At 40.9% G+C, this 24,888-nt stretch overlaps 1 protein-coding gene across 13 annotated transcripts in view; it reads right to left on the reverse strand.

Annotated features, from left to right (window-relative positions):
- The window catches only part of LOC109887421 (F-actin-monooxygenase MICAL2-like), a 46,697-nt gene extending 23,810 nt beyond the window's left edge, over window positions 1–22,887 (reverse strand). For all 13 annotated transcript variants that reach the window (XM_031810819.1, XM_031810802.1, XM_031810813.1 and 10 more), the window contains exons 1-2: window positions 22,732–22,887; window positions 4,677–5,057 (exon numbers count right to left, since the gene is read on the reverse strand). In XM_031810819.1, coding sequence (XP_031666679.1) covers window positions 4,677–4,937 — 261 coding nt within the window. In that variant the 5' untranslated portion in view covers window positions 4,938–5,057; window positions 22,732–22,887. The remainder of the gene's footprint in view (window positions 1–4,676; window positions 5,058–22,731) is intronic.
- Between the last annotated feature and the right edge of the window lie 2,001 nt (window positions 22,888–24,888).

The raw sequence follows: 24,888 nt of genomic DNA on the forward strand, positions 1-24,888 counted from the left end.
AAATGGTACCGCTGCTCCCGGCAATAAAAAAAATATTGGGCTTTAGTCATTCTGTTTTCTCATTCTGCGTGTGTGAGTCTGCTGCAGGGTGTCATCAGAAGGCGAAGGAGAACATGACAGGGGTAAGAGTATGAGGTATTCAATACTCATCAAGTATACTAGCCAAACCCAGGTGGCTGCACGTGGCTGTGTCTGAACAGGAATGGTCCAGTTATTTTCATCACGAGGAGTGATTCAAGTGAATGGGCTCTTTAACCATTGTCAGAAGAATCAGACAGTCACTGAGACGTGCCAGGTGTGTTAAGCATCACCGCCACAGAGGAAAAAGAAAAAAAATATGGAACAATGCCTTATTCACAAACACAGAACAACATTAGCTCAGTTTATTCAGATGTGCCTAACCACACATCCCACAATGTGGGGTATTATCAAACCTGATTTGAACTAGATAATCATTATCAAAGCATTACTTTTGTTTTAGTCTGTCTCTATGGTGCTATGAGAGATGAGCGGTTTGTTTTCCCTGTTTCTATGCGGTGCTGTGTTATCGCAGATGGGAGGGCTTCCTGAGGGCCCACTGCAGTTCTGCTGAGTCAGATCACAGCTACTTCCTGTCTGTCCCCCACCTGTGACCTCACCCGCTCACCCTCACCAGGAGTGGAAGACCCCGCCCCCTGCCTCAACTTTCATTCTCTCCCGTTCATTACATTACTGCACACAGTTTATCATCCTCACTTCATGCAGAATGTACACTGGAGGCCAACTCAAACATGCTTATCAAATGGACACAATGTCAGGCAGCTGGCAATTATTGTCTCCTGGAATCCTGATCAATCTATAGAGCTCAAGACTATAGGATACTGCTGAACCAAACCTTATCCTCCATAACTGCACTGTTTTTGAATGAGTACAAATGACTCGTTAAACTCTACAGCTATATCTCTTTAAGGAGTATAGTATGTCCTCTAAGGTCTAAGACATTAGCTGACTGGTGGTAGATTGACAGGAACACCCCCAAACACTAGGCTGAGTGGAGCTCCTTAACACACATGCTTATTCTGGCTTCACCGGAGTAAAACAAACTGACTGTGTGTGTGAGTGAGCGAGCGAGCGGAGCCTGTGCACCTGCAGACATGATGTGATGCCTCACTAGCTTGGCCCAGCGCACGGTGATGGCTCACGCTGTTTTAGGACAAAACGTCAGACTTAAGGTACTCAATCCACTGAGAGAGACCACCAGGAGAGTCACAACATGAACTGGCAACCCTCTCAGACAGCCATCTGGGATTTCATGGGAATTAGAACAGGAGAAAAGGAGCAATACTCGTGTCTGGGCATGAAATAGGCCTGGGAAACAGGCAAGGAGGGCACAGTGTGTCTCTGAACTTTCAAATCATACCGTAGAAGGTTCCATAGAGTGAATTATTTGCTCAGTGGAAGCACAATTTTCCACAGTATCAAACCATATAATTAAGGGAAAATAGGTCCATCTGTCAAGATGTCACAATTGGCATGGGAGGATGCCAAGCATGGAAATGTTGATGACACACTGTTCAATGTTGGGCCATCTAGGGTGAGATTTACGAGCCTGACAAAGACAACCTGTTATAAAGGGGAGCTCCTCTACAATGAGGGGGGAAATAATCCTTAAAAAACAGTTGTTCTGTATTTAATTCTAACCCGCATTCAGTGGGTAGTGAAGTAAAGAGTTCATGTCTTCACTGTAGTTTAGTCTAAAGGGCAGGAGACTGGGGAACTGAATAACAAGGCAATAAACAACAACACAATGAAAACGTTTCCATGTGCTTCATACATGAGGTATGTGCCAGCATCATACAGGCATAACAGTTCACGTAAGAAAAAGGAAGTGAAATGTAGCACTTATGATTGAAGGCATTTCATGAATGCAAAGCCATTCCAAACATATGGCCGAGCTCAAGGAGCTTTCTGTTTGCACAACTGAGACCACAAATGATCATGCTATTTGCCGTATGATTTAACTAGGCTCTTATTGCAATGATAGTATGTGTCATAACGTGGAGTTTGATTGCCTGATAACTATAAGACTTAAAAATGCAGAGAACAGACAAATCAGTCCCTTAATAGAAAACAGTGTCTGTATTTTGCTGAGGTATACTGGCGCTGAGTTGCAGGTCAGGAGCTCACCTTCAGGACATAGCCGGTTCAAATAGTTTCCATAGAATCTGGCACTGGACAGCGGCACCGCCCTGGAAAACTAACCGTCTCTCTCACTGGGCCTCTTCCCACTTCAGCTCACTTCTCCAGACCTCTCGGATGAGACGAGCACAAAGCAACTCTGATACTAATAAAATAAGCTTGTCAGATCTCCGGCTCAAGAAGCCACTTCAATAGGCCTAAAGCGCTTACATTTAACAGCATAATCAGCGAAAGAGACTAAGCCCAGTAACATGTGACCATTCTGTTCAGTGTATCTGCTTCATATTTTAAAAAATAAATACGGGCCTTCACTGTGTTCCTTATTAAAAATGTATATATAAGAAACCAACAGTACGTGTGTGTCATTAGTATTATAGGCAGCTGTATGCAGTAACAAACTGGGGATGACTTCATATCCTATACAGATTGTATCTCCAGCAGGCATTTGGAGGCTGGGTGAGGAATGCTAAAACATTATTATTCCCTGTGAACCACCACCAAACCCTAACGCATCGCTTACGCCATCCACTCCTTGTGAAGAAAGTAAAGTAAAGTCATTTATCAAGTTGTGGCAGGTGGGCCGCAATTAATCACAACAGGAGAGCCATATGCTGTGGGAGATGTCCGTCAATTATTTTACTCCTTAAATCTCTTATTCTGTAAACAGACTTGAAACGTAAGAAATGAGGGTAAGTTGAATTCTAGCCTCAATTTTTTTACAAGGTCATTCCTGTTTCCATCCACACAGCCAGCGTAAATCAAATACTTACGTGAGTCTCTCCTACTGTACCAACAGTATGGTTAATTACCCAGAGCCAAGAGACTGTACATCTGTTTTATTACTTTGATAAATAAGACCATTCTACGCTGTCCTGTGGCTTGTCAGACTGAGGAAACCTAGCTGAAACTATTTGGCACGGGACTAAAGACAATCAGACACTTTAATGAAGGGTTCAATAGAACTGGGATAGCACCTAATCATGGCATACTCTCAGATCAAGGGGGTATATGGTGTTCCAACCTGCTTTATAGTTAGTATCAGAGAGAACTAGTAAAAAGCTGTCTTATTTTGGATAACATAAAACACACTTTAATAACAATCTGGGCATGGTTCCAACCTTTTAGGAGGGCCCAATAAAGAACACTGCCCCCTCAGTAGAACCAAGGAAAATAATCACACTTGCTGAGTGATGCTGTCTGTGGATGTGTGTTATGAAAGTATTCTGGTGACTGATTGAGGGTGATGTAAGAGGCAACACTCTGTAGAGCTGTGGATGAGGAGGAATGAGGATAGCGCAGAAGTGATGGAGGGGGGGGGGGGGGTTACAGTAAAGGCATTGGCATGCTTCCCAGCCGAAACAGTTCGGAAGAGTTTGTGAATATATTAGGATGACATTTTGTGGTGTTTTTTTGTTCGTTTTGGAGGGGGTTTTCGGCTGTACGGACACATTTAGAGAAATGCTGCATCTGCAACAAAACATCTTAGATGTAAAATTGCCCAACTAAGATATCCTCTGCAAAAACGTCAAAATTAATGGCAGATTTGTTGAGTTATCTTAGATTAATTCGGACTATTTTGAGGAAGTATATACTGGCTATGGGGTTACAAAATGTACAAACAGTACCACTGCCACTTCTTTTCTAGTTTTTCAAGGGACTATGTGAGCACGCTTGTTCGGTTCGCCTAGGTGAGTTCGAACTGGCACCAACCGACCTGAAGCATGCTGATGTCTTAAGTGTCTGTGTGTGTTTGTTTGATTGTGAACGTGTGTGTGTGTGTGTGTGTGTGTGTGTGTGTGTGTGTGTGTGTGTGTGTGTGTGTGTGTGTGTGTGTGTGTGTGTGTGTGTGTGTGTGTGTGTGTGTGTGTGTGTGTGTGTGTGTGTGTGTGTGTGTGTGTGTGTGTGTGTGTGCTGAGATGAACATTGAGTTCTGTCTGATCAGAAGAAAAGAACACACTTTCTCAGCTGTTTATATGCGTCAGCGGCAGTAAAGGATAGTAGAGGATTTAATGTGTCCTGACAGATACAGTTTAAAGTGATGACCATGACGTTGCCTATGTCACTACCCTCCACAATGGCAGAGCACTTCTCTACTAAGGAAGGACAAACTGCCGAATGTCTAAAACCGATTACAGCTGGGAAAAATGCAGAGAATCAGTCACACCTCACTATTGTGACTCTGGATTAATCATAAGCCAATGGGTCAGACCAGTCATACAACTCACAGTTACACCACGAGAAGTGAAATGCAAAACATTCATACATATTACTTCCACATGAATATATTGGGATCTTATTTCAAACTACTGTAGGGTGTGCACTGGGCACTGTCAAGACCATTTTCACGCTGATGGTCTTGGAGTTCTTTGTCTCTTTTGTCTCCAAAGACTTCCATGCAACAGAGCTCTGTGCCAATAATACCAAAGGTATATTCAACACCTCTGTATGATACAAAGCAAGTGTTATTTGAATGTCACGGTGAGTGGCTGTTACTTTACCTTGGTGCCCACACAAGCCTGGCCCTTCTTATACTCCTTGTGGCAGGTTCTCTTGTCCAGCTTGGTCCAGAGGGCCTTGGCCCTCCAGGAGGTGAGCCTGGTCTTCAGACTACAGTAGAACGTCTCATGGTCCTGAGGGTCTAGATCCAGCAGCCTGCACAGGAGGTTGAAGGACTGCAGGGTGCCCTTACAGGTGGAGGCTTGGATGAAATTCTCAAACAGCTTCCCTGCCTGGTCCTTCTCCTCCTCTGTCTCCCCCATCTTCTCCAGTGGGAGTGCAGGCTGCTTGGCTGGTGCTGGCTTGCCTTTCCTCCTCTCTCGCTCTCCCCCGGCTGTCTCAGTGGCTACACCCACAGCCTGGCCCCCATGGTCATGCCCAATCTGAGGAGGTACAGAGAAAACATATTGAGTCTGATGTCATCGCACGGCCTTTAGAAGTGTAGAATCCTTAACAGATGGCTGTATGGAACAGTGGAAAATTGTTTAAAACAGTCAAATATTGGACAGGAAAAGGGGCAACCCTCCATAAAAATAAAAAAAAGTTTAAAAGGTTGACGTTTCGACTTTCAATGGCCTTCTTCAGAATAATCACAGAGGGAATAGACTCGTTCATATAGGGCAGCCTGCAACAATCACTGGTTTTCTACAGAACAGGTTTCATTGCATTTATTTTGCTTCAAATCAATGACTTACAAATTTAAACATTTGGCATTAGATAATGCATTGTAACATTTCCAATGTAAGAATAGATGTGTTTGAACTCTCATAGAAAGCATTTTTACTTGCTAACAAACTAATACAGCATGCCATACTAACTGATTGTTTATAGATAGATCCTGGGATAACGATTGTCTTCATTTCTGGACAACAATGGACTGTAAAAGAGTACACATTTCCAAAAGTCACAGCTCAAGTTCAAAAGCTCAAAATAGAAACCTGTTTCAAAACATGCAGTACTCCCATTTCTATGAACTAAATGACACACAGGAGGTCATACAGTAACACAGAGAATATCAACACAATAATGAATCATGGCATCCATCGAGAAAAAACAGTTTGTTTCATTCTAATGACCAAAACTATGGATAAAAATACCAGACAGCTCATTGAGGTCAGACAGTTCGGGCCATGCCTGTTTGCACATCACTGACTTGGCACTAGTGGACACGGACATACTGCTAATCAGGGAGAAAAAAGTGCTTGTCTTGTGGCTTTCGCCCTCCAGCTGAAAACTGGACAGATGTAAAAAAAAATATATATATATATATATATATTTTTTTTAATAATAATAATTTGCAGAAGAGGGACATCTCCTACCCCTGGATATACTACCTAGAGTTGTAGACTGGTCTCATAGGTATACATTATGTAGTAAGTGTACAACTGGGACACTCAAATTAGTATGAGTGATATGCATTTTTACTAATTAGCAGATTTGCAACTACTTACTACTTTTAGCTACTTTGCAATTACTTAGCATTTTAGCTAACTCTTTTCCTAACCCTAACCTTAACTCTTTTAGCTAACCCTAACCTAACCTTAACTTTAACCCCTAAAAAACAAATGTTAGCATTAGCCACCTAGATAACATTAGCCACAACACATGGGAATTTGTAACATATTAGAGGTTTAGCAAATGCATAACATATTGTATGTTTTGCAAATTCATAACATATTGTACGAATTGCAATACGTAATTTATCAATGAATTGTCATTCTAAACATATCATAGAAACATCTACAAATTAATACATACCATATGAAATGTAACACACACTAAATGTAATGTCCATAGATTTACGTAATAATATAATCATTTACGTAATTTACGTACTAATACATAATAATACGAAATGCTCTGAGACCACGTTGAGAGCTGTGTATTTTCTCCGCTTCCCGTAGTATTTCAAAGCCGTTGAATTCCCTAAGATAGTATTGATGTCTCGACAGGTCCGAAGGATAAAAGTGAAACAGAATATTAGTTTGAGGACAACCTCTCTGTATCATTGAGTGGCCAGGGTGGTACTCAGGCCACACCTTAACTGAGAGAAACTGAAAACTCTTCATTAATTATGATTTTACTTTAAGCATTACCCTCATGCACCATATATTGAAAAATGAAACTGACACAAGAAAAATAACCCAATCCCCTCCTTCAAAAACCACTAATCAAACATTTGAAAATCATGCCAGGGAATCCACACCAGAGCACAACATCAAAGCAAAACATGGAAACTTCTTCTAAAATATGGGAACGTTTTGGGTGGAGATCATGGCTTCTGTGAGGTTTGGGAACAGCAGTCATTTGATATTCAAATCATCCATGGAGAGGGCTGGCCTGTGCTGGGCTTGGCCATGGGAGAGGTGAGCCCAGCCCAACAGGACCTGCTGCAGTGCCGTCCCCCACTCAACTAACACTACAGGGCCTGGGGGAGGAACACTATATATAGAAAAGTGTGTGGACACCCCTTCAAATGAGTGGATTCGGGCTATTTCAGCCACACATATTGCTGACAGGTTAATAAAATTAAGCACACAGCCATGCAATCTCCATAGACAAACATTGGCAGGAGAATGGCCCGTAATGAACAGCTGAGTGACTTTCAACCTGACTTTCAACCATCATAGGATGTGACCTTTCCAACAAGTCAGTTTGTCAAATGTCTGCCCTGCTAGAGCTGCCACGGTCAACTGTAAGTGGTGTTATTGTGAAGTGGAAATATCCAGGAGCAGCAACAGCTCAGCCGCGAAGTGGTAGGCAACACAAGCTCACAGAATGGGACCACCAAGTGTTGAAGCGCGTAACTTCACTAGTTCCAAACTGCCTCTGGAAGCAAAGTCAGCACAATAACTGTTAGTCTGGGGCTTCATGAAATGGGTTTCCATGGCCGAGCAGCCACACACAAGCCTAAGATCACCATGTACAATGCCAACCATCAGCTGGAGTGGTGGAAAGCTTAACGCCATTGGACTCTGGAGCAGTGGAAATGCATTCTCTGGAGTAATGAATCCCGCTTCACCATCTGGCAGTCCAACAGACAAATCTAGGTTTGGCGGATGCCAGGAGAACGCTACCTGCCTGAATGCATAGTGCCAACTGTAAGGTTTGGTGGAGGAGGACTAATGGTCTGGGGCTGTTTTTCATGGTTCCGTGCTAGACCCATTACTTCCAGTGAAGGGAAATCTTAATGCTACAGCATACAATAACATTCTAGACAATTATGTGCTTCCAACTTTGTGGTAACAGTTTGGGGAAGGCCCTTTCCTGTTTCAGCATGACAATGCCCCCGTGCACAAAGCGAGCTTCATACAGAAAGGGTTTGTTGAGATCAGTGTGGAAGAACCTCACTAATGCTTTTGTTGTTGAATGGAAGCAAGTCCCCGCAGCAATGTCCCAACATCTAATGGAAAGCCTTCCCAGAAGAGTGGAGGCTGTTATAGCAGCAAAGGGTCATGCAGTGTATCTGCTCTGCTGCCTACTGGAGTTGGGCCGAGTGACACCACCTCTCCTCTTCCACTGTGCAGCAGCTGTTGAGAGAACGATATGCCATCTGTCCATTAAGAAAAGTGTTATGATGTCACTGACACATGATAAGCAACTCCATACATGAGACTTGTCTTCTGTTGTCAAGTCCTTGAACCAAGTCTTTGTTCTCAGACAGCTTTCAGAGATGCGTTTTGGCAAACAACTCTAAATAGGCATACTTAAAAGGAAAAATGCACCCAAATACTATCTTCAGGTAGTTTTTTCCATTAGTCCACTGTTGATACAGTCTCAAAATGTTTTGCATTTCAGCAGTCAAGTTTTCAAGATATAGGATTTTCAAGAAGCAAAGTGTCACTCATGATGATGCATTTTGGGACTATATACCATGGACTAATGAAAAAAATTACAAAATATAGATTTTTCCTGGAACATGAGCACTATTTGTGGTCACTGAAAACAGTTCTCATGCAAACAAAATCATCCTATCTTACAGAATCCTGTTTGGCCCAAACTAGCTGTATATCTTGCATCCTGTTCGTTGTTGTTTTTTTGCCTTATAGCCATTCATCCTGGATAATGGGATACAAGCTCGTATTGAGGACAATGTGGGAGGGGTGTCAACTTTTGTCCCCCAGGCTGATACACACACTATAGTGACCCCCGGCTCCTGTCCCAGTGTCAGATACAAAACCCTATAGGCCTCTCTCTGGAGACAGCCAAGCCACAGACCGCATTCCAACGCTGCATGCCTCACATAGCACTGAACTGCTCTATCAACAAGAACCAGAGGCAACGCCTACCGAGCTCTGTCAATGGTTCAACCACAGTTATCCAATGGCCGTGCTCATGACTCTGGGCCCATTCTGTAGTTCGTTATCAGTGTGTTTTTGTGATGTAATGTTTATGAGTGCTGGGAGATGGCTGGGAGGGGCTCAGCATAGTATACAGGTGCTTTAATTAGTTTGGGGCAGGGTCATTTGTTTATGCAAAGGGTGTATTATTATTCTGCTGGGGGATAAGGTTGTTCCCTTTGCCCTGCAAGGTGTGGTACAAGACAACATCTGCATTCACACCATTGTTGAAATAACAACAGCAAATGGTGAGAAAATCCTGCAGTGGATGGAATGAATGGACCGCTTTGTCCTCTGGTTATATTGGTCTTGTTGAATGTGACCACATGATGGTATTTGCAACAGTTTTTTCTGTATAGATTTCATAATAAAAACTTAAGGACTTCTGTTGAACTACAGTAAACAACCGCTTGGGCTTCCATTAACAAGTAGTTGTACAACCAGAACAACGTTTCAGGAAGCAATTTTAATATGTGGCTATCACAATATCAGACCATTTCCAACTAAAATATACAGTAACTACAACTTCTTCTTGGAAAGTTGAAATACAACCAGGGGTTTGCGCTCCAAGCTTCATGAATTGTTTAAAGAGCTATAGTATTAACACCTGCTAGGGAGGTCTTTCTGTGTTGGTTAATGGAAGCTAGCACACACTGCCCTTACGGTGCCTTCAGAAAGTATTCAGACCCCTTGACTTTTTCTACATTTTGTTACGTTACAGCCTTATTCTAAAATGGATTAAATAAATGTTTTTGCCTCATCAATCTACACACAATATCCCATAATGACAAAGCGAAACATGTTTTTAGAAATGTTAGCAAATTTTAAAATGGTATTGAAAACAGAAATACCTTACTTACATAAGTATTCAGACCCTTTGCTATGAAACTCGAAATTGAGCTCAGGTCCATTCTGTTCCCATTGATCATCCTTGAGATGTTTCTACAACTTGATTGGAGTATTTGTGAGGAATTCAATTCATTGGACACGATTTGGATAGGTACACACCTGTCTATATAAGGTCCCTCAGTTGACAGTGCGTGTCATAGCAAAAACCAAGCCATGAGGTCAAAGGAATTGTCCATAGAGCTCCGGGACAGGATTTTGTCTGGGCACAGATTTGGGGAAGGATACCAAAAAATTTATGCAGCATTGATGGTCCCCAAGAACACAGTGCCTCCATCCTTCTTAAATGGAAAATGATTTGAACTACCAAGACTCTTCCTAGAGCTGAGCAATTGGGGGAGAAGGGCCTTGGTCAGGGAGTTGACCAAGAACCTGAATCTAGAGTTCCTCTGTGGAGATGGGAGAACCTTCCAGCAGGACAACCATCTCAGCATAAATCAGACCTGGTAGAGTGACCAGACGGAAGCCACTCCTCAGTAAAAGGCACATGACAGCCCGCTTTGAGTTTGCCAAAAGGCACCTAAAGACTCTCAGACCATTCGAAACAAGATTCTCTGGTCTGATGAAACCACAATTGAACTCTTTGGCCTGAAAGCCAAGCATCACATCTGGAGGAAACCTGGCACCATCCCTACAGTGAAGCATGGTGGTGGCAGCATCATGCTGTGGGAATGTTTTTCAGCGGCAGGGACTGGGAGACTAGTCAGGATCGAGGCAAAGATGAACGGACCAAAGTACAGAGAGATCCTTGATGAAAACCTGCTCCATAGCGCACAGGACCTCAGACTGGGGCAAAGGTTTACCTTCCAACAGGACATCGACCCTAAGTACACAGCCAAGACAATGCAGGAGTGGCTTCGGGAAAAGTCTTTGAATGTCCTTGAGTGGCCCAGCCAGAGATCGGACTTCAACCAGATCTAACATCTCTGGAGAGACCTGAAATAGCTGCGCAGCAACGCTCCCCATCCAACCTTACAGAGCTTGAGAGGATCTGCAGAGATGAATGAGAGAAACTCCCCAAATAAAGATGTGCCAAGCTTGTAGGGTCATAACCAAGAAGACTCAATGCTGTAATCGCTGCCAAAGGTGCTTCAACAAAGTACTGAGTATAGTGTCTGAATACTTATGTAAATGTGATATTTAAGTTTTTTATTTTAGAATAAGGCACTAACGTAAAATGTGGAAAAAGTCAAGTGGTCTGAATACATTTCGAAGGCACTGTATGGTCAGCTAGAAAAGCTGAGGCTACATTGTCCCAGATGGAATCCCATGACCTCACCCATGATCTCCATCTGACCGCATGGAAAGGCAATCCGCAGGCAGACAGCACCATCCCACAAAGCACCCGAAAAAACACACATACAAAAAAAAGAGAGAGAGAGAGAGAAAGAGCGAGAGAAAGAGAGACACAAAGAGCAGACCGCAGCTGGGCTCAATGGCCGTTCCAAGCTGTTTCTACGCGAACCTGGACGCTCGATTTCACCATACTGTACAGGTTTCAACAATCATACCTGTTTTTTAACAATCGTATCTGCCCATCTATGACTTGGCTAATTACTAATCCATTTGCAAACATTGGCTACTCATTTTATGCCTGTAATATCCTTTTAACAATGAATCAAACAAACCATCCCATCACTGGTGCTTTCACAATACAGCACGGGTGTCTCAGTTACCTGTTATTGTATTAGATAATAGTTCTCATAACTTTGTTATTCAAAGACACTTGACTCATGACTCTGACAGAGTATACTCTACAGAGAAACTGAGGCAGAGCTACAGTATATAGCATATAGTATATCTCCTGAAGGTTATTCTGAGTTCAAGTAATCCAGCACATTTTTCAGAGGGATGAGTGTACATGCTATCAGTTTCCAGAGGAGGAATTCCCGAGATGTGAAGTATGTACCTGTTACAGCTGGCCTGCCAAGGCAGAACAGCTAAAGGGAGCTAGCCAGAGACACACACTCCCTCAAACACACACATACCTGTATACGCATTATACTGTAAATAAATCGGCACATTTTCTTTGAGAACAAAACAATTATTCAAACACCAGCTATTTAATTAATGCAATGAGACTTGTAGTGGAGCGCATTTAGTGAGGAGAATCCCAGGTCACCTTAACACCTAAAATACCTTTACAACAACACCAGTGTCAGGTTGCATTAAGACTTAGTCTAATAACAACCAACCAGGCAATGCATGGTATTAGGCAGAAAACACTGGCCAATAACTTAATAAGTGGGCCTATTGCTGCATCAGCCATGGCCATAGAAACTGAGCAATATAGTACATACTGCTAGACCAGTAAAACACAAAACAATGACGTGATGTCCATCTGTGTTTCTCCACACAGCCTCAAGCTATCAAAAGACAATGAGAAGCTGACGACTCAAAGGAAAACAGTGTGAGGGCTGGGAATGACACGTAATGCAGTTAATTACCGAGAGAACTGAAGGAAACCAGGAAGGAAGCCCTCAACCCCTGATAAGCAGATATTACGCCTCAGAGCTGAACAACAATCTAAGAAAACCATATGTTCCAGCATCCCGCCAACAACTTTGCCCCTCTCCATATCTCGCTTGTACTATCTCAACTCTGAGAAATCTGGCTGCTTCTTCAGGCAGTGGTGCCAAAACAAAGGAGAGCGTCTTGGACACGGTTAAAAACACTGCATTATCTGTCCGGTCCCAGTGAATGTCATTCATCTAGAGAGGAGAATATAATGAATTTACACAGAAGCAGGCGCTGGAGAGGTGAAGCAGCTGTCTGCCGTCTGGAGGCCTGTCTGACCCACGCAGTGTGTGTTAACCACATGTCCTCTTGGACTTGGAGAAAGATTTATCTGGACAAACTTCAGACACACAAAGCACAGAAATAATGTCTGTCCAGCTATTTGAAGTTTGACAGTCAGTATGTAATCCACTTAGCACAATAGTTTGACCACATCCAGTGGCACATTCTTTTCTTCATTTCACACAAATAAATGAGCAAATAGCTGACAAACGCAGTGAACTCTCGCCATGTATAAAGATCCCACACAAAGAATGCTCTGGTGTTCTTAAATCAACATTGAAAAATCAGGGAAACACTGGAATGATGCCATATTCAATGCAATCATTACACCAATAGACCATACAGTAACATGAGGTCCTCATAATGTGAGTGAGATCAAGATTCTTACAGTGAGAAGTGACTGCACACTGCATAAGGCAGATTTTTTGGTAACTGACATTCCCCCAGACAGTCAGACAGACATTCAGTCAGCAGAGGCAATTGGATCCAAAGATTCTGTTCCATATTTCAGAATGGCACCGAGGGGTTTATATGACACTGTATGACCACAGGGAAGGAATAGAGGAGCCGGTAAGGCAGCTTTCAGGGAAGTCATGCTCAGAATAGACAGGTGTCATGTTCCAGAGGAACACAGCACATGTCCTGGAGGATAGCCTGACATCTGTATAAGACCACTCTACAAACATAAATACACTGTGTTGCTGGCCACAAAGAGAACAGCTCCATCAGACCTGAAGGATCTGTGCCACTCTTCAGAAAAAGGACTGCTGGACTCTGTCCATGACACTTGATGACCATTTATTGTGATCATAGACACAATGATGGAGTGCTTAGGGGTTGTTGCTCTGTAAACACAATTATACTTTAACCCTTACAGTAATTTGAGGGTAAAGAAAGTCATGATATGCATCCAGCAAGTGGTGTAAAGTACTTAAGTAAAAATAATTTAAAGTACTACTTAAGTCGTTTTTTTTTGTCAACTTTTACTTTTACTTCACTACATTCCTAAAGAAAAGAATGTACTTCTTACTCCATACAAGTAGCATTTTGAATGCTTAGCAGGAAATTGCTCCAATTCATGTACTTATCAAGAGAACATCCCTACTGCCTCTGATCTGGCAGACTTACTAAAAACACATTTATTTTATTAACGAGGCAAGTCAGTTAAGAACAAATTGTTATTTACAATGACAGCTTAGGAACCGTGGGTTAACTGCCTTGTTCAGGGGCAGAACAACAGACTTGTGTCTTGTCAGGTCGGGATTTGATCTAGCAACCTTCAGGTTACTGGCCCAACGCTCTAACCACTAGGCTACCTGCCGCCCCTCATGCTTTGTTTGTAAATTATGTCTAAGTGTTGGATTATGCCCCTGTCTAAAAAACATGAAGGAATTTATGTAAGGTAGGGTAGCCTAGTGGTTAGAGCGTTGGACTAGTAACCAGAAGGTTGCAAGTTCAAATCCCCGAGCTGACAAGGTACAAATCTGTCGTTCTGCCCCTGAACAGGCAGTTACCTGTTCCTAGGCCGTCATTGAAAATAAGAATTGGTTCTTAACTGACTTGCCTAGTTAAATAAAGGTCAAATAAAAGGTATTTTAAATTATTTATCATTTTACTTTTGATACTTAAGTATATTTGAGCAATTCCATTTACTTTTAATAGTTAAATATATTTTTACTCAAGTAGTATTTTACTGGGTGACTTTCATTTTTACTAGAGTCATTTTCTATTAAGGTATGTTTACTTTACTCAAGTATGACAAATTGGGTACTTTTTCCACCACTGCCTCCAGCTACATGTGGCAGAGCTCTGATGTGTTATTGGGTCATCTGATATGTGTGTGTCTGTTTTCCTGTCCAGATCAAAGGGATGGAGAGCTGCCACTGTGAAACTGCCTTTGCTGGAGGTTAAAGCACAAGGACTGAGTCAAACTCCTTTTAAGTTCCCTTAATGACAGATTTCTGAGCTTGTACAAGCCAGGGGAAACGTGTTAATGTAGTCTAGTTGCCGATTTATATCCTGCTGATGACTGAGGTGGTGGTTTAAGTTGGCAGAGCGGGATCCTACTGAAAGGATAAACCAATTTAAACCATGCATAAATCCTGCAAGTGATTTGCTCTCTGAGCCTCAACCTCCCACATCCTCGTTCTGTCCTGGTGCTGGAGCTGTTGCCTGGAAACATGTGCTCACTTCCACAGTGTGGCTCTAGGAAGGAAATAATGCAAAGAGGAAGAAGAAAGTTCACACAGTTCTGCTCTGGGATATTGTGAATAAGCCTACAGACAGACGCTGCTCATTTGGAATGCTGTCTGCTGTTTTCTTGACTTCAGCTTATTTGTCTTCTTTACTGTAGTGAGCCCTGAGAGAAACATAGCTCTGAATCCAAAGGCTTGGTTCATGTCAAACTAGTTATACAATTAGATTAACCTGAGGCCCCAGAGCAGGTGCTCTGGTGCGGTTTTTATCTCTAACATCCGTGTATAAATCAAGCCTCACACAGGCAAATTGTCCATCTGGCTATTCTAGCAAATGCCAGATGGGCCAGACCATCTTTTTGTTGGACTGGCTGGTAAAAACAAAACAAAATAATTAAAAAACGTACATGGCAGGAGGTCCATGTGCCTGTCAAGATTTGGTTTGAAAGATTTTTGTGCAATTTCTCTATTGTCAATAATATATTGGAGCATTTGGGACGGCCAGGTTTTCTGATTGGCTGAGCTGAGGTCACAAAAAATGTCACATTCAAACTCAAACATGCCTCAGTAAAAACACCCGCTCTGACTCTCTGTCAGCCCAGATCATGGATTGTTAAAAGGTGGTGCCTCGAGGCCTACGCTGCTAAATGTGTGAAATGTACAAACTTATTTTCAAAACATTCTGGTTCTGCTGAGTTCTGTGACTGTACTGAGAAATGATGCTAGGCTTAGCACCAATGGATCAGCTTCTGCTGCAGTCGAGGTAGGGAGAAAACAGACTAAATACACATATGTAGCCTAATGCTGCCAGTTAATATTTGGGGGATATATTGTACGAAATAGTAGGCTAATTAACACGTAGGCCTAATTAGGGAAGGGGGGGTTCGAGGGAACACGTATGACGGACACTAACTTGCAATTGCCTAAAAAGGTTGTTAGATTGGCTTTTATAATGCATAAGCCAATAGCCATCTAAAATACATTAAATACAGTGCTACTGCTTTTATTAAAGTTATAATGTATTACAATGAAACACTGAATAAATGTGTAATAATTGCTAAATAATCCTCTCTTAAAGGTCAATTAAAAAGACAGTATTTAAATTGTTTTTTCAATGTTTCTGAATCTCAGTCTGTTCAGTCAGCGACTGGGTATACGTTTATGAGATGTAGTAACGAGCAGTGTTGCCAACTAATTTTCAGGGTAAGTTGCTAGAGGCAGGTTGATTTGTTGCTAAATGACATTGTGATGTCATTGCTTGATAACGTAAATCTGTGTCATTATGTAGAATACACAATAACGTTATTCAAATTGACTGGCCATCTCGGCAATAAATATGATTTGACATTTGTTCAGGTACAGACTCACACTCTTTTCTGTACTTCTGGCTGTACAATTTTGATTAAGACATGTTGATTGATGTTGTAAGTTATGTTCTAGATCAAACATTCGTGACCAACTATATTCATTGGGTTTGGCTCGTCGAACACGTACTACTGCTGCTGCAGTCAGCCAACAATGATTTGCAATTGACTGAAATTGCTGCTGGCCTGCTGCTGCTTGTGCACGAGCTGAGTGCCCGCTGCTGACATCACTCACAATGCACTTTTGCAGCCAGGCACGTGTGTTGTGACTGAGTGTGACAGAGAAAATCGTTTTTGTGTCATTTAGAGGGAAAATTTGTGCATTTTAGCATTTGAGTCAGTTTTCAAAAGTTACTAAAAGTTCCAAATACATTTTTAAAAGTAGCTAAATTTGTTGCTAGGTGCTGTTTGAAATAAAGGTTTCCAGGGTAGTCTGAAAAGTTGCTAAATCTAGCAATAAAATTGCTAAGTTGGCATCACTGGTAACAGTGACTCTGGTGTCGGATTACATTACATAGGCATCGCCACTGGAGGCTGGAAAGCCTATTTTGTTTGCTAAAAGGCTGTAGAGATGTACTGACAGTTTCTTAATATTGTGGCTCCTCTATAATATATACAGTGCTTACAGTGCCAATCCAATGGCCGTGCTCATGACTCTGGGCCTATTCTGTAGTCCGTTATCAGTGTGTTTTTGTGATGTAATGTTTATGAGTGCTGGGAGATGGCTGGGAGGGGCTCAGCATAGTATACAGGTGCTTTAATTAGTTTGGGGCAGGGTCATTTGCTTATGCAAAGGGTGTATTATTATTCTGCTGGGGGATAAGGTTGTTCCCTTTGCCCTGCAAGGTGTGGTACAAGACAACATCTGCATTCATACCATTGTTGAAATAACAACAGCAAATGGTGAGAAAATCCTGCAGTGGATGGAATGAATGGACCGCTTTGTCCTCTGGTTATATTGGTCTTGTTGGATGTGACCACATGATGGTATTTGCAACAGTTTTTTCTGTATAGATTTCATAATAAAAACTTAAGGACTTCTGTTGAACTACAGTAAACAACCGCTTGGGCTTCCATTAACAAGTAGTTGTACAACCAGAACAACATTTCAGAAAGCAATTTTAATATGTGGCTATCACAATATCAGACCATTTCCAACTAAAATATACAGTAACTACAACTTCTGCTTGGAAAGTTGAGATACAACCAGGGGTTTGCGCTCCAAGCTTCATGAATTGTTTAAAAAGCTATAGTATTAACACCTGCTGGGGAGGTCTTTCTGTGTTGGTTAATGGAAGCTAGCACACACTACCCTTACGGTGCTTTTAGAAAGTATTCAGACCCCTTGACTTTTTATACATTTTGTTACGTTACAGCCTTATACTAAAATAGATTTTTAAACTATTTTTCCTCCGCAATCGACACACAATACCCCATCATTTCAAAGTGAAAAAAGGTTTTAAAATAATATTGCAAATGTATAAAAAATATATAAAAAACAGAAATACCATATTTACATCAGTATTCAGACCCTTTGCTATGAGACTCAAAATTGAGCTCAGGTGCATCCTGTTTCCATTGATCATCTTTGAGATGTATTAACAACGTGATTGGAGTATCTGTGCTAAATTGAATTGATTGGACATGATTTGGAAAGAACACATTGGTCTTCCATTTATGAATTATGGAGACATCTGGAACCACCAAGACTCTTCCTAGAGCTGGCCACCCAGACAATCTAAGCATTCGGGGGAGAAAGGCCTTGGCCAGAGTGACCAAGAACCCAATGGTCACTCAGACAGAGCTCTATAGAGCTCTATAGTTCCTCTGTGGAGATGGAAGAACCTTCCAGAAGGACAACCACCTCTGCAGCACTCCACCAATCAAGCCTTTATGGTAGAGTGGCAAGACTAGTCAGGATTGAGGAAAAGATGAACGGAGCAAAGTACAGAGAGATCCTTGATGAAAACCTGCTCCAGAGCACTCAGGACCTCAGACTGGGACAAAGGTTCACCTTCCAACAGGACAACAACCCTAAGCATACAGCCAAGACAACGCAGAAGTGGTTTCAGGACATGCCTCTGAATATCCTTGAGTGGCCCAGCTAGAGCCTGGACTTGAACGAGATCTAACATCTCTGAAGAGACCTGAAAATAGCTGCGTAGTGATGCTCCCCATCCAACCTGACAGAGCTTGAGAGGATCTGCAGAGAATGGGAGAAACTCCCCAAATACAGGTGTGCCAAGCTTGTAGCATCATACCCAAGAAAACTTGATGCTGTAATCGCTGCCAAAGGTGCTTCAACAAAGTACAGAGTAAAGGGTCTGAATACTTATGTAAATGTGATATTTCCATTTAAATTTTTTATAAATTCGCTTTTTTTAATAAATTGCTTTGTCATTATGGGGTATTGTGTGTAGATTGATGAGGGGGGGGGGACTATTTAATCAATTTTAGAATAAGGCAGTAACGTAACAAAATTTGGAAAAAGTCAAGGGGTCTGAATACTTTCCGAAGGCACTGTATGTAATAGTAATTGACCCTTAAGATAGGGGAGGACATGTATGACAGTCAGGCACGCTGAGGATTTTATAAGGTATTATGGGCCAATGGTCATCTATTAAGCATTTATTCTGTAATTTTTGTTATTGTACAGTGGAGGTAGGAAGAAAATAGAGACACACAAATGTATGATCTTAATTTGAGCCAGTTTGCTACAGCAGGGAAAGTATCGTGCAGCAACGGGAAATGTGAATTATTATTTGGATGGTGGCTGGTGTGGCTAAAATGCCAGGGCTGAATTTTTGTCAGAGTCTGCCCCTGAAGCCTCGGCACAACCACTAATTACAAACGTAGTCAATTTTGACAAAATTACAAGAACAGCAGATTTGTGCTGAGTTTGGGAAACTCCCTTAAGGGGGCAAATTCAGATATTTTGGCAACACACTAACTCTTGAGTTTTAACAACATTTGGGAACTTTTATGTAGACATATTAAAACGTAATAAATCAGCGTGGATTTGATCTTTACCCACCCACCCCCCCAATTAGACTAACTGTGACGTCTAGAGAGAGACCATCAACCTTCAGCATCTTTACATCTCTGCATTCACTCCCGAAATAAAACCTTGTGATCTTTCTTGAAATCTGCTTTTGGGGAGAGCAAGTCAAACCTGATGATGTATTGTTATTCCAGATAGCATAGGTATGGTGCTAAAAACAAGAGAAGAAAGATGACAGAAGAGGACCGCTACAGATAAACTTTTGATTTGTTAATGTCTGTTGTATACACTGCACAAAAACATTTGCTCTGAAGAAATCACATTTGTCTATGTTGTATAGTATTGGAAAAAGGTTCCATATCAAACCAAAAAGGGTTCTATCGCTTGCTTCATACATGGAACACCTAAAAGCTCTATACAGCACTCCAAAGAACACATTTTTCTAAGAGTATACTCCCATGGCTAACAGCAAGTGTATAAATCTTAGTGAACAATATTGTTTTTACTGTTCCTTAACTTCAGTTAAGCACAAGAAATACTATCAAGATTGAACATTCCTGAGGAAATTCCAACAAGACAGGAGCAAAAAAAATTGTGTTTTCTGTTTGAGCGTGCAATGTTTTTCAAATCCAGGGAGAACAGAGTATTTAAATCACACATGGACAACCAAAGCCTGAGACAGATTCAGACGCGCAGACATGTCGTCTATTGAGATGTTGACACATACTCTATCAGTAAGGTAGTGAAGCACAGAGTAATAAAGCAGGACTTTAAGTCTTACAGCACGGTGAGGAAGAGCGTGCCATGTTTTCAACCCGCACAGGATGCACAGGAAATTATTGCTCATTCAAGAGGGGGCGGAAAATTACATGACTGTATGATTGCCGCTGCCTTCTCAAAATGTCCTTACTGAGTCACAGCTGCTCTCTCATGGCCAGGTACTCAAGTGGCCTATTTTCTAGTGTGACTTTGAGATAAACATAATCAGACAGATACCACCACATACTGTAGGTACACTTTCAAGAGTACCCAAAAGAAAATGGACAATGCTCACTGGCTTGTGCAGACAGTAACATCTGTTGATATGAATACAATATAATAACGCCTTAACAGTATACTATGATTAAGAAAACAATCAAATAATAATAATATAGTTTTCCTGAGATAAAAGGGTGATGAACCTTCAATGAATGACTGCATAATCATTGTCTTTCTCTTAATGTAACTCAATGTAAAGAAAATACCATGCCATGGTAGAAGCCTATACCACTGTAAAACTCAGCCAGATACAGTTGGAAGTTTACATACACCTTAGCCAAATACATTTAAACTCAGTTTTTCACAATTCCTGACATTTAATCCTAGTAAAAAAATCCCTGTCTTAGGTCAGTTAGGATCACCAATTTATTTTAAGAACTTAAAATGTCAGAATAATAGTAGAGAGAATGATTTATTTCAGATATTATTGCTTTCATCACATTCCCAGTGGGTCAGAAGTTTACATACACTCAATTAGTATTTGGTAACATTGCCTTGAAATTGTTTAACTTGGGTTAAATGTTTCGGGTAGCCTTACACAAGCTTCCCACAATAAATTGGGTGAATTTTGTCCCATTCTCCTGACAGAGCTGGTGTAACTGAGTCAGGTTTGTAGGCCTCCTTGCTCGCAAACGCTTTTTCAGTTCTGCCCACAAATGTTCTATGGGACTGAGGGCAGGGCTTTGTGAAGGCCACTCCAATACTTTGTTGTCCTGAAGCCATTTTGCCACAACTTGGGAAGTATGCTTGGGGTCATTGTCCATTTGGAAGACCCATTTGCGACCCAGCTTTAACTGTCTTGTCTTGAGATGCTTCAATATATCCACATAATTTTCCTCCCTCATGATGCCATCTATTTTGTAATGTGCACCATTCCCTGCTGCAGTCAAAGCACCCCCACAACATGATGCTGCCACCTCGGTGCTTCACGGTTGGGATGGTGTTCTTCGGCTTGCAAGCCTCCCCCTTTTCCTCCAAACATAATGATGGTCATTATGGCCAAACAGTTCTATTTTTGTTTCATCAGACCAGAGGACATTTCTCCAAAAAGTAACATATTTGACCCCATGTGCAGCAAACCATAGTCTGGCTTATTTATGGCGGTTTTAGAGCAGTGGCTTCTTCCTTACTGAGCGGCCTTTCAAGATATGTCGATACAGGACTCGTTTTACTGTGGATAGCTTCTAAAGCCATTACATAATTTTCTGGAATTTTCGAAGTTGTTTAAAGGCACAGTCAACTGTTGTAAAAAATTACTTGTGTAATGCACAAAGTAGATGTCCTAACCGACTTGCCAAAACTATAATTTGTTAAAAATAAATTTGTGGAGTGGTTGAAAAACGAGTTTTAATGACTCCAACCTAAGTGTATGTAAACTTCCAACTTCAACTGTACATCAAGCGTAAAGGCATAGCCTGCCAGAGAACCTGAGGGGGGCCGAAACCGAACATATTTAAAAGAGATCTTAATACACACCTTTTTAGCTTAGCTTCTCCTTCGGGTGCTTTTTTAGTCTTTCAGTTTGTATTGTTATTCTTTAGTTTTTTATCCTATTATGTTTGTTGTGTAGTAAAAAGTTAGGTGTTTATTTTCATAATTTTTTATTAATGTTTTTTCCTGTGAAGCACATTGTGTCGCATTCATTTCTGAAATGTGCTATATAAATAAATCTTGATTTCAAATGAATCCAAAATTGTGACCAATTCTAATTTGGCATAAACATAGTCTCACCTGAGACAAGTGATGATTGAAGACTAAACGATTATCTCTGAGTATTCAGGCTGGAACATTTCTCACAACCTCTCTCATATATGGGAGAAGATGTGAGAAAAGTTCCAGCCTGGATACTCAAATGATCCTTTAGTCTTCAATAGTCACTTATCTCTGGTGACAAATCACACTACTCAAACTAATAGTACAGTGTTAGTAATTTACTGTCTCGCTCTTAATGTAACTCAATGTAACTTTAAAGAAAATACCATGCCATGGTAGTAGCTTATAACATTGTAAAACTCAGCCAGGCACATCAAGCATAAAGGCTTTTAAATCTGGATTATGGTGGAGACAAATTCATCATTATTATAATGGTTAAACACACAGAGCTATTTTATCAGAGTATGGAGACAAACCAGATGCTTTATTGTCCAGTTCAGACACACAGGCTCTTACTGTATGTACAGGAATCTGTATCTAATCCTATCAGAATGTATTTATTTGAATACTAAGGCAAAAAAAACATGTACAAATCCCACAGTAGAGAAACAAAATCAATTCCTCAGATAAGATTCGATTTTACAAACTTGAATGAACTATGTCACAGTGTTCAGACTTAACTGTCATGTTGCTCAATTGCCTAGACATCTGCCCAGCGGTCACTGATTTGTGAAACATGCGTAATTGGAAGTGTGACTTACTTTAGTTTACAGATTAGAAAAAATAAATCAACTGGTCCAGTCTTCGCAGTTGATTGAAGAGGAATATTCAAAACCTCAATGACCGGTCAGAGAAAATGTTTCTAATAGAATTTGCGCTGGCTATATGTGTCGGTACGTTTCTTCCAGTCACTCACTCTGAACTACTACTGAGCTAAATTACTGTCTCACTATAGTACCTCCCGTCTATTGCACGAGGGCGGTGCTGGAGATTACAAGACCCAATGGTAACTTCTGATACACTGTGCTCGAAATTTAAATGATAAAAGGCGTCATTACAACTTTACACGCAAATACTGTAGATGTAGCCACAGTGCCAAAAAATTACAGCATAGATTGTAGTATACTCGGATTATTTTTTTATGGAGAATAAAGATGGATTTCAGTTTAATTGGTCTTTTGCTAATTAAGCAACAAATAAATTAACCAAATGTAATATCAGCATATAGCCTAAATCATGATGCATATCATTGTAATAATTCAAATACATTTTGAGGCGCAAGATGCACTCAGCAAATGATTGAGGCACGTGCACAGGCTCTAGCAAAAATATCATAACAGTATACTATGATTAAGAAAACAATCAAATAATAATAATATAGTTTTCCTGAGATAAAAGGGTGATGAACCTTCAATGAATGACTGCATAATCATTGTCTTTCTCTTAATGTAACTCAATGTAAAGAAAATACCATGCCATGGTAGAAGCCTATACCACTGTAAAACTCAGCCAGATACAGTTGGAAGTTTACATACACCTTAGCCAAATACATTTAAACTCAGTTTTTCACAATTCCTGACATTTAATCCTAGTAAAAAAATCCCTGTCTTAGGTCAGTTAGGATCACCAATTTATTTTAAGAACTTAAAATGTCAGAATAATAGTAGAGAGAATGATTTATTTCAGATATTATTGCTTTCATCACATTCCCAGTGGGTCAGAAGTTTACATACACTCAATTAGTGCTGGCTATATGTGTCGGTACGTTTCTTCCAGTCACTCACTCTGAACTACTACTGAGCTAAATTACTGTCTCACTATAGTACCTCCCGTCTATTGCACGAGGGCGGTGCTGGAGATTACAAGACCCAATGGTAACTTCTGATACACTGTGCTCGAAATTTAAATGATAAAAGGCGTCATTACAACTTTACACGCAAATACTGTAGATGTAGCCACAGTGCCAAAAAATTACAGCATAGATTGTAGTATACTCGGATTATTTTTTTATGGAGAATAAAGATGGATTTCAGTTTAATTGGTCTTTTGCTAATTAAGCAACAAATAAATTAACCAAATGTAATATCAGCATATAGCCTAAATCATGATGCATATCATTGTAATAATTCAAATACATTTTGAGGCGCAAGATGCACTCAGCAAATGATTGAGGCACGTGCACAGGCTCTAGCAAAAATATCATATCCAGCGGTTCAGTGTAGTGTCCAGTATGTTTCAAGAACAAACAAACAAAACAAAGAACATGCATCAAATTATGCAAAATGTATGTATCCTCTAATAGGCTACATTTGGCAATCAATAACGCAGTGAGTAAAATTGGACTGCTTTCAAAGTATTGACTGTTTCTTCCATTACATAAAATGACATGTTCAGACGATGGCGATGACATGGTCAGATCATCACCGTGACACCTCTCTGCCCCAATGTCATCACAAGGCCCTCATACCAAGGAGTGACCTCTCTAAACAGCCTGGTCTCAGACTCGACTTAACATAGTAAGGCTAAATCCAGGACACTCAAATTAGCATAATATGTTTATGTTTGGTATGGTTACATAAGATGGTTACTTAGTCAGGTGGTTGCTCGTGGTAGTGGGTGGGCGTTTAACGCAAACGTCTAGCAGTAACCATAAACCTATAAACTAGGCTACTGAAAATAATTTCCATGCAAATGAGGCCATCTAGTGGTAAATGGGAGAAAACATGCGACACAGCCATATTATGCATCCACGTTTACATACAGTCACAGCAGACTCTATTCCTGTGTATCTAATTATCACAACTGTAATACATTGTAACTAGGCCTAATGATTGGGAAACATATTAACAAGTGAATTATAAACTTCTAATCGAAGAGTCAAAATAAAGAGTCGTTGTCAACACTGACGGTAGTCTCAT

The sequence above is a fragment of the Oncorhynchus kisutch genome, linkage group LG3, assembly GCF_002021735.2.
Source record: "Oncorhynchus kisutch isolate 150728-3 linkage group LG3, Okis_V2, whole genome shotgun sequence".
Lineage (NCBI taxonomy): Eukaryota > Metazoa > Chordata > Actinopteri > Salmoniformes > Salmonidae > Oncorhynchus > Oncorhynchus kisutch.